This window comes from Entelurus aequoreus, linkage group LG20 (genome assembly GCF_033978785.1).
Source record: "Entelurus aequoreus isolate RoL-2023_Sb linkage group LG20, RoL_Eaeq_v1.1, whole genome shotgun sequence".
NCBI classification, from domain to species: Eukaryota; Metazoa; Chordata; class Actinopteri; order Syngnathiformes; family Syngnathidae; genus Entelurus; species Entelurus aequoreus.
In genome coordinates, this window is record NC_084750.1 from 34,207,998 (window position 1) to 34,223,452 (window position 15,455).

General features: G+C 37.8%; 1 protein-coding gene across 4 annotated transcripts in view; it reads right to left on the minus strand.

Moving 5' to 3' along the window:
• The window catches only part of slc30a8 (solute carrier family 30 member 8), a 32,454-nt gene extending 17,371 nt beyond the window's left edge, over positions 1-15,083 (minus strand). The window contains exons 1-7 of one of the 4 annotated variants that reach the window (XM_062029983.1): positions 14,981-15,083; positions 14,627-14,729; positions 8,980-9,143; positions 8,750-8,896; positions 6,232-6,385; positions 6,056-6,159; positions 1,750-1,862 (exon numbers count right to left, since the gene is read on the minus strand). In XM_062029983.1, the coding sequence (XP_061885967.1) occupies positions 1,750-1,862; positions 6,056-6,159; positions 6,232-6,385; positions 8,750-8,896; positions 8,980-9,143; positions 14,627-14,729; positions 14,981-15,011 (816 nt within the window). In that variant the 5' untranslated portion in view covers positions 15,012-15,083. Of the gene's footprint in view, positions 1-1,749; positions 1,863-6,055; positions 6,160-6,231; positions 6,386-8,749; positions 8,897-8,979; positions 9,147-14,626; positions 14,955-14,980 lie in introns of those variants that run through there. The other 3 variants (XM_062029985.1, XM_062029986.1, XM_062029984.1) reach the window with 3 other exon arrangements.
• Between the last annotated feature and the right edge of the window lie 372 nt (positions 15,084-15,455).

Consider the following 15,455-nt stretch of genomic DNA (forward strand, 5'->3'; position numbering starts at 1 on the left):
CGGCTGTGTTGTGTTGCTGACTTCCCTCGCAAAATATCCGCTTCGCACCGACAACTTTCTTTGCTTACTCAGCTTCTTTCTCCATAATGCAATGAACAAATTGCAACAGATTCACCAACACAGATGTCCAGAATACTGTGGAATAATGAGATGAAAACAAAACTATTTCGTATTGGCTTCAATGGGGAAGCCATACCTCTGTTAAACTGGATACGTGACGCGCATACGTCATCATACCGAGACGTTTTCAAGGGGAAGTGTGGCGGGAAATTTAAAATTGCACTTTATAAGTTAACCCGGCCGTATTGGCATGTGTTGCAATGTTAAGATTTCATCATTGATATATAAACTATCAGACTGCGTGGTCGGTAGTAGTGGCTTTCAGTAGGCCTTTAAATGCAGATAGAAAAAAAAGAAATAAACCCCTGACTGGAAGGATAGACAGAAAATCAACAATACTATTAAACCATGGACATGTAAATACACGGTTAATGCTTTCCAGCCTGGCGAAGCTTAACAATGCTGTTGCTAACGACGCCATTGAAGCTAACTTAGCAACGGGACCTCACAGAGCTATGCTAAAAACATTAGCGCTCCACCTACACCAGCCAGCCCTCATCTGCTCATCAACACCCGTGCTCACCTGCGTTCCAGCGATCGACGAAGGACTTCACCCGATCATAGATGCGGTCGGCGGCCCGGAGACGGAGGAAGTCAAGGTGAGGTCGGCGGCTAGCGCGTCTGCTATCCATCTCAAAGTCCTCCTGGTTGTGTTGCTGTAGTCCGCCGCTAATACACCGATCCCACCTACAGCTTTCTTCTTTGCAGTCTTCATTGTTCATTAAACAAATTGCAAAAGATTCACCAACACAGATGTCCAGAATACTGTGGAATTATGTGGTGAAAACAGAGCTTTTTGTATTGGATCCAATGGGTCTGAATACTTCCGTTTCAACCATTGACGTCACGCGCATACGTCATCATACATAGACGTTTTCAACCGGAAGTTTCGCGGGAAATTTTAAATTGCACTTTATAAGTTAACCCGGCCGTATTGGCATGTGTTGCAATGTTAAGATTTCATCATTGATATATAAACTATCAGACTGCGTGGTCGGTAGTAGTGGGTTTCAGTAGGCCTTTAGTAGAAGACGTTTGGACACCTGAGTTGTATTCAGTGTTTAGAGTTTTTTGCATTAGAAATGTTTGCTTTTTTTTCTTTTGTTTACAATTTCAATATTATTTTTTATCCAACAATATGCCTTTGGATACCCCCGTGTTTATACAACAATTGTTTTCCCTGTTCAGATTGTTCTCAAGTTTAAAAGACATGCAATTGTATGCATCGCATGCAATTTTTCTGTCAAAATTGAAAGAGCGAATACATTTAAGATGACGTGCCTTATTACTGCACTTTACTTCCGGGCTTTTGCGGGCCACACAAAACAATGTGGCGGGCCAGAACTGGCCCCCGGGCCTTGAATTTGACACTTATGATTTAAGTGATCAGAATAGATTTATTGCTTTGTGGAAGTCTTATTCCATCACGTGTGGTGTACACTGCATCCAAACTTCAAGAACAATTCTTCTTTTGGCCTCAGAGGCATGTAAGAACAGAAGTAAGAACAGATTTGACAAGAAACGCCCACATTTAAGTGTTGCACCACCCAGATTGCACATCTTGGATGAAGTGAGCGATTTAAGAACTGGGCCCTAGATGACTTCCTCTCTCCAAGACAAGCGCCTCACCTTGAAGAAGATAATGATGGCGCTGACAAACACGCTGATGCTTTGGAGAAGATCCCCCAGCACGTGCACAAAGGCAGCACGCACGCTGGCGTTCGCTTGCTGCAATCTGCGTCCTGGCGGAAGACAGCATAAAGTCAGCAAATTGTACATTTCATACATTACAATACCAAAATTAAGATTGAAATATTATAATTAGTGTTGTCCCGAAACCAACATTTTGGCAGCGGTACCAAAATGTATTTGATATTTTTAGAAACATAGGGGACCATAAAAAATGGCATTATTGGCTTTATTTTAACAAAAAATCTAACGGTACATTAAACATATGTTTCTTATTGCAATCCAAGAACAATTCTGTCCTTAAAATAGTGAACATACTAGACAATTTGTCTTTTAGTAGTAAGAAAGCAAACAGACTCCTAATTTGTCTGCTGACGTATGCAGTAACATTTTGTCCTGTATCATTCTATTATTTTGTCAAAATTATGGAGGGACAAGCTGTAAAAATTGATTATTAATCCACTTGTTCATTTACTGTTAATATCTGGTTATTTTCTGTTTTAACATGTTCTATCTACACTTTTATTAAAATATAATAATCACTTATTCTTCTGTTGCTTAGATGCTTTACATTAGTTTTGGATAATACCACAAATTTGGGTATCGATTCGATACCAAGTAGTTACATGATCATATTTTGGTCAAATCAATATCGATGTAATCATTGTAGTATCAACAAGATACGCTCTTGTACTTGATATCATTACAGAGAAGAACATTGTATCCTTCTACGGTGTGTAGTGAAGCATGTTTAGCTATTCCTCGTCCTGCAGGGATGATACTTGTAAGAAACCTACTTTATTTGTCGCCATGGAGGCGAGGATTAGTGATTTAGAAGAAGCTAAAACACTGCAGACTGAGGATGGACGTTAGCCGCTAGCCATGTCTTAAAGGCCTACTGAAATGATTTTTTTTTATTTAAACGGGAATAGCAGATCCATTCTATGTGTCATACTTGATCATTTCGCGATATTGCCATATTTTTGCTGAAAGGATGTAGTAGAGAAAATCGACGATAAAGTTCGCAACTTTTGCTCGCTGATAAAAAAAAGCCTTGCCTGTACCGGAAGTAGCGTGACGTCACAGGAGCTAGTATTCCTCACAATTCCCCATTGTTTACAATGGAGCGAGAGAGATTCGGACCGAGAAAGTGACGATTACCCCATTAATTTGAGCGAGGATGAAAGATTCGTAGATGAGGAACGTTACAGTGAAGGACTTGAGAGGCAGTGATGGACGTATCTTTTTTCGCTCTGACCGTAACTTAGGTACAAGCTGGCTCATTGGATTCCACACTCTCCTTTTTCTATTGTGGATCACGGATTTGTATTTTAAACCACCTCGGATACTATATCCTCTTGAAAATGAGAGTCGAGAACGCGAAATGGACATTCAGTGCCTTTTATCTCCACGACAATACATCGGCGAAATGCTTTAGCTACGAGCTAACGTGATAGCATCGTGCTTTAACTGCATATAGAAACAAAAAAAATAAACCCCTGACTGGAAGGATAGATAGAAAATCAACAATACTATTAAACCGTGGACATGTAAATACACGGTTAATGCTTTCCAGGCTGGCGAAGGTTAACAATGCTGTGCTAACGACGCCATTGAAGCTAACTTAGCAACCGGACCGCACAGAGCTATGCTAAAAACATTAGCTCTCCACCTACGCCAGCCAGCCCTCATCTGCTCATCAACACCCGTGCTCACTTGCGTTCCAGCGATCGGCAGAAGGACGAAGGACTTCACCCGATGCGTTTGGCGGCCCGGAGACGTATGAAGTCAAGGTGAGGTCGGCGGCTAGCGCGTCTGCTCTCCAACAAAGTCCTCCTGGTTGTGTTGCTGTAGTCCGCTGCTAATACACCGATCCCACCTACAACTGTCTTCTTTGCAGCCTTCATTGTTCATTAAACAAATTGCAAAATATGTCCAGAATACTGTGGAATTATGAAATGAAAACAGAGCTTTTTGTATAGGATTCTACAGGGTACCATAACTTCCGTTACTCTGACTTCGTCACGCGCATACGTCATCATACCGCGACGTTTCAGCCGGATATTTCCCGGGAAATTTTAAATGTCACTTTATAAGTTAACCCGGCCGTATTGGCATGTGTTGCAATGTTAAGATTTCATCATTGATATATAAACTATCAGACTGCGTGGTCGGTAGTAGTGGGTTTCAGTAGGCCTTTAAAGCACCTCTTCCTGAGGGAGTTTCAGTGTTATAACTTCACCTTTATCGCTAGTTTTTAAGCCAAAATACGTCCATTCTCCCTTTTCTGTCTACACACTGTGTCTGCTTGTAAGTATTCCTTGTGTGTGCGTTCCTCTACTCGTAAATCCAGCAATGTAACATGCTTACCATGAATTGATTTACGTGGACCCCGACTTAAACAAGTTGAAAAACTTATTCGGGTGTTACCATTTAGTGGTCAATTGTACGGAATATGTACTGTACTGTGCAATCTACTAATAAAAGTTTCAATCAATCAAAAACTCATTTAAAAAATAAAAAAAAAAGGCAGTATCATACCGTTTGATTCATTAGTACCACGGTACATTAATTGTACAACGTACAACCCTAATTATAATACAAACATATATAATTTAATAAAGTTTTGAATTAAATAAAAAAGTTGTAATTGAGAAAAAATTATTACAAGAATGTTTTTTTTGCCCAAGGTCTTAAAATGTGAAGAAAAAATATATTTTAGGAAAAACAAATTGTAATATGGAATTTAAAAAATATATTTACTAAAAATGTACATGTCAAGAAAAAAAATGATGGTTGTAATATTTAAAATCAAAACAGAGGAATACAAAAAAAAAATTGGTTAACAGAAAATTATTTTGTGTTGAGTCCTAAAATTTCAAGAAAAAAAAAAGTAATTTATGATGAATAGACTATTTAAATGAAAATTGTTTTTAATTTTGCCACATTAAAATCTGAATTTCATAACAGATGTTACAAGAAAAAAAAAAAAAAAAGAATTACAGAAGTCTTAAAACTTCCAGAAAAAAAGGGATTTATGAAAAAATATGGGCAGCACCGTGGCAGAGGGGTTAGTGCGTCTGCCTCACAATACGAAGGTCCTGAGTAGTCGTGAGTTCAATCCCGGGCTCGGGATCTTTCTGTGTGGAGTTTGTATGTCCTCCCCGTCCGTGACTGCGTGGGTTGCCTCCGGGTACTCCGGCTTCCTCCCACTTCCAAAAACATGCACCTGGGGATAGGTTGATTGGCAACACTAAATTGGCCCTAGTGTGTGAACGTGAGTGTGAATGTTGTCTGTCTATCTGTGTTGGCCCTGCGATGAGGTGGCGACTTGTCCAGGGTGTACCCCGCCTTCCGCCCGATTGTAGCTGAGATAGGCTCCAGCGCCTTCGCGACCCCGAAGGGAATAAGCGGTAGAAAATGGATGGATGGATGTTAGTACTGTAGTTCTAACATTCTGAAATTAAAACCAGACTATTACAGGAAAATTATGTAAATAATATAATCAATATAATAATATATATAAAATAAATATTTTAGTACTGTCGTTCTCTGATTCTGAAATATAATAAAATGTACACATACATACACACATGATTTATAAAAAAATGTGGGAACAATAGTTACTTGAAATATTCTAATTGTAATTTCAGAATATTAAGATTAAAGATTAAAGTACCAATGATTGTCACACACACACTAGATGTGGTGAAATTTGTCCTCTGCATTTGACCCATCCCCTTGGGGAGCAGTGGGCAGCAGTGGGCAGCAGCGGCGCCGCGCCCGGGAATCATTTTGGTGATTTAACCCCCAACTCCAACCCTTTGATGCTGAGTGCCAAGCAGGGAGGTTATGGGTCCCATTTTTATAGTCTTTGGTATGACTCGGCTGGGATTTGAACTCCAACCTACCGATCTCTCACAAGACAAATGTAATTTACAAGAAAAGTAAAAAAGCTTAAATGTCAGAAAACTGCATAGAATTCAGCATAGTGAACATTCCACACATAACTACATGTTGCTCAAAAAGGTTCAATATGTCTTCTTATTCATATACTCTTTCAAATTGTCTTGTAATCTGAGCATATATTCTGTATATTAGATGGAATCTATACCGAATATATGGTCTGATTACGAGAACATTTTAAAGAGTATAACTAGATGTCATGTTGGATGTACCCTGAGGTGCAGTGTTTGTTTGCATCAGATTTTTCCACCAACATTGGAAATGAACTTCCTCCACCCACCTTGATGGGCCTCGCTTTCCTCCAAGTCCTTGTGACTGTGGCCATGAGACGAGAGTCCTCCGTGACTGTGGCCGTGTCCCGACTGATGAAGGGTGAAGGCCATGCTGGGAGGACAGGTGTGAAATGCAGTCACCGTGGATACATTTCAAGATGATTCAAGTGTGTGGTCTGCATACATAATGTTGGCCAAAACAGCACAGCCGGAGGTAATGAGCATGACCGTGCCCTCAATGGTGTAATCGTCACTGATCAGGCGCTCCACTGCCAGGTAGACCAACACTCCCGTCACCAACCAGATGGTTACAACTGACAGGAGGGCACCCAGAATCTCTGCCACGGTGAGGAGACAGGAGTTGGGACGATTGACACAAAGTAACACACAACAGTGAGTTTGACTTCTGCTTCTATGGTTATCATCACACTTTTTGGCTTCTTGTCTTTGTTGAAGAGTCACCGAAAAGTCGTAGAATCGGCAAATTATGTAAACGACTTTTGGAATGTAACAAGATTGTATACAGTTTTAGGGATTTCCCAATTATATTTTGACACTGCCATTGGAAAATATATAAAAAAAAATTCTAACTAATTTTTTTGCTTAGAATTTTAAGACCTAATTTTTTTTTCTTGCATTACATTTTTGTTGTAATATTCTGGTCTTAATTTTGTAGGATTACAACTTCCCCTTGTAATAGTTGAGCTTTCTTGTAATATAACTTTGTTATTGGGACACAAAAAGAACTGTCAGAAATTTATGTCATAATTTAATGCCTTATTTTCTTTTTTCCCTTGTGATAATACAAGTTTTCTATGATATCCTGCTTTTAATTTGGTAATAATAGTTAGTAATAACTTTGTTCTCATGATTAATTTTTACGACTTTTTTGTATATTTCTTTTTTCTTGCAACAAGTTTTCTGTAAAGTGTAACGTAAAGTTGTAGAATTAAAACCAAAATGTTATAATTAACATTTTGTTGTTTACAGACATTTTCATATATTCATATATATATATAATCTTTTTTTTATATATATAATCGTTTTTATATATATATTTTTTTTAAATATATATTAAAATAAAATATATTTATATATATATTTCTTTTTTTAAATATATATTAAAAATAAAAGATATATATATATATATATATATATATATATATATATATATATATATATATATATATATATATATATATATATATATATTATTTTTAATATATATTTTTACCGCCTGCCTAAACATACTTTTAAAAATAAAAGAGATATATATATATTTTTTTTTATTTTTTTTTTTTAATATATATTTTAAAAAAGAAATATATATATATTTTTATTTTTTTTATTTTATTTTAATATATATATATATATATATATATATATATATAAAAAAGATTTTATATATATATATATATATATATATATATATATATATATATATATATATATATATATATATATATATATATATATATATATATATATATATATGTGAATAAATGAAAATGTCTCTAAACAACAAAATGTTAATTATAACATTCTTGTTTTAATTCTACAACTTTACGTTACACATTACAGAAAACTTGTTGCAAGAAAAAAGAAATATACAAAAAAGATATACACTACCGTTCAAAAGTTTGGGGTCACATTGAAATGTCCTTATTTTTGAAGGAAAAGCACTGTACTTTTCAATGAAGATAACTTTAAACTAGTCTTAACTTTAAAGAAATACACTCTATACATTGCTAATGTGGTAAATGACTATTCTAGCTGCAAATGTCTGGTTTTTGGTGCAATATCTACATAGGTGTATAGAGGCCCATTTCCAGCAACTATCACTCCAGTGTTCTAATGGTACAATGTGTTTGCTCATTGGCTCAGAAGGCTAATTGATGATTAGAAAACCCTGGTGCAATCATGTTCACACATCTGAAAACAGTTTAGCTCGTTACAGAAGCTACAAAACTGACCTTCCTTTGAGCAGATTGAGTTTCTGGAGCATCACATTTGTGGGGTCAATTAAAAGCTCAAAATGGCCAGAAAAAGAGAACTTTCATCTGAAACTCGACAGTCTATTCTTGTTCTTAGAAATGAAGGCTGTTCCACAAAATTGTTTGGGTGACCCCAAACTTTTGAACGGTAGTGTGTGTGTGTATATATATATATATATATATATATATATATATATATATATATATATATATATATATATATATATATATATATATATATATATATATATATATATATATATATATATATATATATATATATATATATATATATATATATATATATATATATATATATATATATATATATATATATATATCTTCTATTTTTAATATATATTTAAAAAATATATATATATATATATATATATATATATATATATATATATATATATATACATACATACATACTGTATATATATGTTTATTGTATTTTTAATATATTTCTTTTTAAAAGAAATATATATATACATTTATTTTAAATAAATAAATATATATATATATATATATATATATATATATATAATAAATTAAATACAATTTGCAAAGGAAAAAAAACACAAAAACAACATTTTAAACTAGTACCTCAAAAATAAATCATGATTATTAAAAATCCCCTCAGTCTATGTTTAGTACCAACAGACATTAGTCAGACTTCTGCAGGACATGACGACGGTCATGTGGTACCTGCACGATGCCAGCCATAGCTGAGTTTGTGTGTTGCCGGTCTGGAGGAGAGCCAGAGGGACAGCAGGCTGATGAGGAAGCTGGTGAAGTCTACAAGCAGGTGGGCCGCGTCGGTCATCACAGCAAGGCTTCCTGCAAAATAGCCACCTGGGAAGGTTGGGAAGGCCGAAAAAAGTATGTTTAGGCAGACGGTATTTAACAGAACAACATTTTAAAAATCCATGACTCACCGAGGATTTCGCCAATCATGAAAATCAGGCAGACGACCGAGACCACGTACAACCTCTTCCTGGCCACTTTCTTCTCCCTCTCGCGGTCTTCCTGGGCGTGGCTGTTGTCATGGCAATGTTTGACGCTACCTGTGAGATTTTGCTTCACTGCCTCGAGGCTAAGACTGCTGCATGGTGATATATAAAATAGATCCAAAAAGAAGAAGATGCAAGAAAATTAACTAGGTACCGTATTTTCCGGACCATAGGGCGCACCGGATTATAAGACGCACTGCCGATGAGCGGGTCTAGTCAGGTCTATTTTTTCATACAAAAGGCGCACCGGATTACAGGGCACATTAAAAGGGGTCATAATATGATTTTTTTTTTCTAAATTGAAAACACTTCCTTGGGGTCTACATAACATGTAATGGTGGTTCTTTGGTCAAAATGTTGCATAGATTATGTTTTACAGACCATCTTCAAGTCCCTTTCTGACAGTCGCTTGAGGATGCGCCGTTTTGTGGGCGGTCTTATTTACGTGGCTCACCTTCGACAGTCTTCTCCCCGTCATCTTTGTTGTAGCGGTGTAGCGTGCAAGGACGGGAGTGCAAGAAGAGTCAAAAGATGGAGCTAACTGTTTTAATGACATTCAGACTTTACTTAAATCAACAACGGAGCAGCATCTTCTCATCCGTGGCTCACTAGTGCAACAACAACGCCGGAAATATGTCCCGTGAAAAAACGTCCGACCGGAACTCTCTAATAACTAAAGTTCCGTGGGTGAGTTATGTAAACTCGATGCACTGGTAGTTTTTAGCGCTTCCATAGCGAGATATAAGTTAGAACTTTACGTTACTTTATATTAGAAATGGCAAAAGCAGAGGATGAATGTCCCATAACAAGAAGATAGAGAAAAAGAAGAAGCTTATCGACTACGGTATCGGCAAGGACTCCAGTGGCGGACGTGCGCAAATTTTCAGGACTTATGCAGATCTCAAATACACATCAGCAGGTACCACAAGGTAAGAAAAGTTGGTTTTGCATAATATTGTGAAACAAAACGCCAGGTAATATGTTTGCTCATGGGTGCCATTTTGCGGTCCTTATACACACACCATAATAATACTTGTATCTCTGACTCTGGTAGCTGTAATAGGCCGACAATCCATCAAGCGCTGCGGCTTTAAAGTCATGCTAAAACATTTTGACAGATTTTTGAGTGCCATGTGTAATATTCTATATTTTCAATGAACATTTAAAGTTTTAAAATGGCAGTCACACATATCTCTTATGTGTGACTGCCATCTACTGGTCACACTTATCATTACACCATGTACCACATAAAATTGCTTCGAGGTCGGTAAGCACAACCAGAACTATTCCGTACATTAGGCGCACCGGGGTATAAGGCGCACTGTCGAGTTTTGAGAAAATTAAAGGATTTCAGGTGCGCCTTATAGTCCGAAAAATATGGTAGTTAAATATCTTGATGCTAGATTTGCAAAAGCCTTTGCAGTGTTCTAGTTACAAAAGTAAATTAAAATGTAAACTTTTACAAAAAACTACTTTGTGAGGTATTTTCTTTATTCAATTCAGTGTATTGTATAAAGTGTCAATCTTAAATTATACAGTTCTATGGTTATCATCACCGCTCCCTTCTGTGGTGACATCGTTGCACACAAAAAAAACTAAGAAAGCCCTTATCTACTTTGCCAGAATCCGCAGAGAACAAAATGTATATTTAAATAATTACACCAATGTTCTGACTGATCAAATCCAGGTAATCCAGCAGGGCATGTTGGCCACCATTTGCTGTTCTGATAAATGCATGTTTACAAAGACAACCCCACATCCTTACAGTCTAACAGCAATAAAAAGGATGCATTGTTGGCCTTTTTAAACGATACTTAATTGTGCACACAAATTCAACGAAACCTGACACTACAATACTCCAACAAAGTCTGCGAAGTCAAGACCAGAGCAATACTTGGCACAACACGACTAACACCTCATTCGGGTGACTACTAAACATTACAACATAATGAATGTATAAAATAAGGAATTATTCATGATTTTATATACACATGATCCGTCATTAGGATCAAAAGGTGAACTTGAAAGTTGCTTTGCATTGTCTCACGTGCCTCTTAACAGCCAGGTGGGGGCGCTGTTAAGCCAAAAGCAACTTCTTTCCATCAATGTTGTTGGTGTATTTTTAAAAAAAAAGGTAAAAAAGCGTTTTAGTAAGCTCTAGAAGAGGGGTCCCCAAACTTTTTGACTTGGCCGGGGGCCAGGCTGTGTGTATATATATATATATATATATATATAAATATATATATATATACATTGTCTTTATAATCTGTTTTGTCATTTAACATCAATCATTGATGATCATCAACATTTAACATTGTCACGTTATCGATGGGAAAATTCATTTTTAGACAATATGATTTGCCTGAGCGGCTAGGAGACACCAAGAGTAACAGTATCACCAAAAATGATTCCCGGGCGCGGCACTGCTGCTGCCCACTGCTCCCCTCACCTCCCAGGGGGTGAACAAGGGGATGGGTCAAATGCAGAGGACAAATTTCACCACACCTAGTGTGTGTGTGACAATCATTAGTACTTTAACTTCAAGCGGTAGAAAATGGATTAGAAAGGAAAGATTTTAAAACAAAAATTTATTTTTTTTATAATGTCCTGCCCAGCTTCTCGGGCAAATCATATAGCAGATGTAGATGCCCATATCGGCAGTTCAGATTTACTTTACAAAAGAGAAGTGTAGGATACTTCTCTTGTTGCCTTACTTGTATTTTGACTTTATTAAATGTATTTATATAATTATTTGGTGCAGCCGGGCCGGAGCAGGAGGGGATAGAAAGAGAGAAAAAGGAAGACAGAGGGGGGAATTGTGGGGACAAGAGGGGCATTAGACAGAGAGACAAAAACAACAACAGCAAACACAACAACAACAACAGAGCAACATCAGCAAATACGAAATGTACAAATATGATGATAAAAGTAATAGCAAATAAGCAGTTAGCGAAAATAAAAAAATAATACAGAAATGACAATGAGCATTATTACACTAAAAATGGAGCAATATGAATACCAATAGAAATAGTGCTATTGATAATAAACAATACCAATACTTTACCTTTATTATCAACAATACAATTGTTCAAATGCAACAATACATATACGTAATGATAACTTGAGACACGAAAGAATGCAGAAAAATGGAGGGGAAGAAAGAGAAGCAACCTACATTAACCTTGTAGATTGTTATAGTAACAATAGGTTAAGCTTTGTCAGTGTGCCATGTGTTATACCCAGTTTACCCTAGGGCAACAACGTTAATATATGTTTGATGAAACGTGATTATGTGCATGAGTGTATGTGTACATATGTACCTGTATATGTACAGTATGTGTATATGTGTGCTTGTACAGTGAATGTATATGTACAGTATGTGTATATGTGTGTACAGCGAATGTATATGTACAGTGTGTGTATACAGTATGTGTGTTTGAACAGTGAATGTATATGTACAGTATGTGTTTATGTGTGTTTGTACAGTGAATGTATATGTACAGTATATGTATGTGTGTGTTTGTACAGTGAATGGAAATGTGTAGAATGTGTATGTGTGTGTCTGCACAGTGAGTGTATATGTACAGTATGTGCATATGTATGTTTTTACAGTGAATGTATATGTACAGTATGTGTATACAGTATGTTTGTATAATGAATGTGCGTGTGGATGTACGAACTTTGAGTGTGTAAATATGTACTGTATTTGTATATGTATGTGGGAGCGTAGGTACTTATGTATGTCTGTATGTATGTGTGTGAGTATATGTGAATTTGCATGTACAATACATTTGACTCCCAGTGTGTGCGGGAGCCCCAGCCTCCCCAAGAGCCCATCCCACAAACAGTAGGTGTGGTGCCCAGGGAACCAGGGGCCACCGCCCCCACGCAGCCAAGCCGGACAGCGACAGGAACCCCAGAGCCTGGCCCACCGCGCCGCCCACAAGGGCCAGCAGCAGGCCGCAGACAGACGCACCCGGCAGAGGACAAGGCACGAGAAAAGCAGGGGGAAACCAGACCCCAAGCCAGCGAGAGACCACACCCCACACGGACAGAAAGGCGGGACGCCCCGCCCGAGAGGCCCGTAGACCCCCCGCAACCGGACGGTAAGACCGCCCCCGCCCCACCGGCAACCGGGCCCCCACGAGCCCCCGGAGAGCGCAGCGAGGCCAGCCCACAGCCACCCCACCCAAGCCGGCCGCCACAGGACCACCCAGCACGGGGCCACGGGAACCACCCACCCCACCCGCAGGGACCCCAACGATGGAGATGGAACAACCAGCAACCGCCCCGCCGAGTCCCCCCCTGAGGTAGGGGAAATAAATAAATAAATACATAATAATAATAATAATAATATTAATAAAATATATTTAAAAAATAAGAATAAATAAATAATTAAATCTATTTATAAAAATTTTTTTTAAAAAGAATTAAAAGAAGATCACAGACATGCTGACACACAAGGTCGCTACCCCAACAACTGGCCGACTCGCAGCACCTCGGAATACCCTGCAGCACCAAGCTACCACAGTAGACGCAGGGACCAGACCCAGCAGGCCCCAATCAAGACGGGCACCCGGAAGGGATGGACGCTGGGACCCAGGAGCTCCAGACACGCAGTCCGGATGCAGTAGCCTGAGGCGCCGACCCCCACCCGACAGGCAGGCCCAGAACGTACCCCCAGAAATATACATACATATATATATACATACACATAAACATACACATGTACACATACACACACATACACATGCATACACATACACATATACACACATGTAAAAAAAAATAAATTTAAATTAATTTTAAAAATTACTTGAGACTTCCTGTGGGCCGGATTTTGGATGCTGGGGGGCCGGATTTGGCCCGCGGGCCGTAGTTTGGGGACCCCTGCTCTAGAATATCACGGTTTGTGGTGATATTTTACTGGAGCGGACTAAAATACGATTATTTAAGCTTCCGGTACGATCATTTTGTCATTTACCGTCTGGCTACATGGATACAGCCTGTCCTCATTTAGGGTCAAGGCAAGGTGAGCTGGAAAGTTATTTATTGCTACCACTTTCTACAAATCTAAGAAAGAAGTGTAAACATTTTTACTTGAGTTAAAATATATATATATATATTATTTATTTTTTTACACAACAGACCACGCCGTGTGAGTGTCACTAATGTGACGTATATTTTGTTTTTATACGACATCAATCGAACAGTGACGAATCTGCGGATGTGTAGAACATGCTAACCGTGTAGCTTTTTGAGTTAGTGGCGGCGTGCAAAAGAGCCGTGGGATGTCACTAGTGACTATGGTGAGTGGACTGATGTTTGCACACTGCTAATCCCCGCATGCTTTAGTCCCGTGTGGAAAAAAAAGGAACATAAGAAGAGGAAAAACAAGACTATACCCAAATTAAACTACTACAGATAACAAGACGACTAAATACGTCACAAAGGTATAAAGAGTGCCATTCAATTAACTACTTACTACAGTCATGGTTAAGCTGCTTAAAGTTTGGGTCGAATATTAACTTCTTTTTTTTAAAAATAAACTATAATAAATGAAAAGTCTTACCGTCCCGGGTTCGAGTAGGTGCTTTTTACATCAGTCACCAGGTGAGTCCTCTCAGGGTCCTTGTTGGCTTTGAGCATGATGACAGCGGAGATTAATCCCTCAATTGGGAGAGAAAAGAAAAGAAAAAGGACAATAAAAAGAAGCGTCTTGACTTTAAAAGACAATGCAAGTTACTGGAGCTGCTGTCTGCACAGTTTGAATGCGGGCAGCCGGTGTGCAAAAAGCTAAATGAAAGATTCATCTTGTGACTGCTGCACCGTGTGCAAAACGGTGGCGCTTGCAGCGACCTTTTTTTTTCTTTCTACCAAACAAAAGTATAAATAGGATAACACATATTAAATATTGGTATACAACCCATGTGTGGTCTTGATTGCGGCGTCCACATACAGTAGAAGTTACTTTAGCGGTTAATTGAGAGGGTGGTCAGTGCACGAGAAATAAGGGGGCGGGTCAATACCAATATCGATGTATCGATACCATGAACAAAGATAGCGATGAGGTCAATATTTTTCAGTTCTCTCCAGTCGTGTGCCTTAACATAATCAGGTATCATGATCATAATTAAAGATAAAAGTAATATTTAATTTACTTTCCCTAAATATTAGAGATGTCCGATAAATGCTTTAAAATGTAATATCGGAAATGATCGGTATCGGTTTTTTATTATCAGTATCGTTTTTTTTCGTTTTTTTTTTTATTAAATCAACATAAAAAACACAAGATACACTTACAATTAGTGCACCAACCCAAAAAACCTCCCTCCCCCATTTACACTCATTCACACAAAAGGGTTGTTTCTGTCTGTTATTAATATTCTGGTTCCTACATT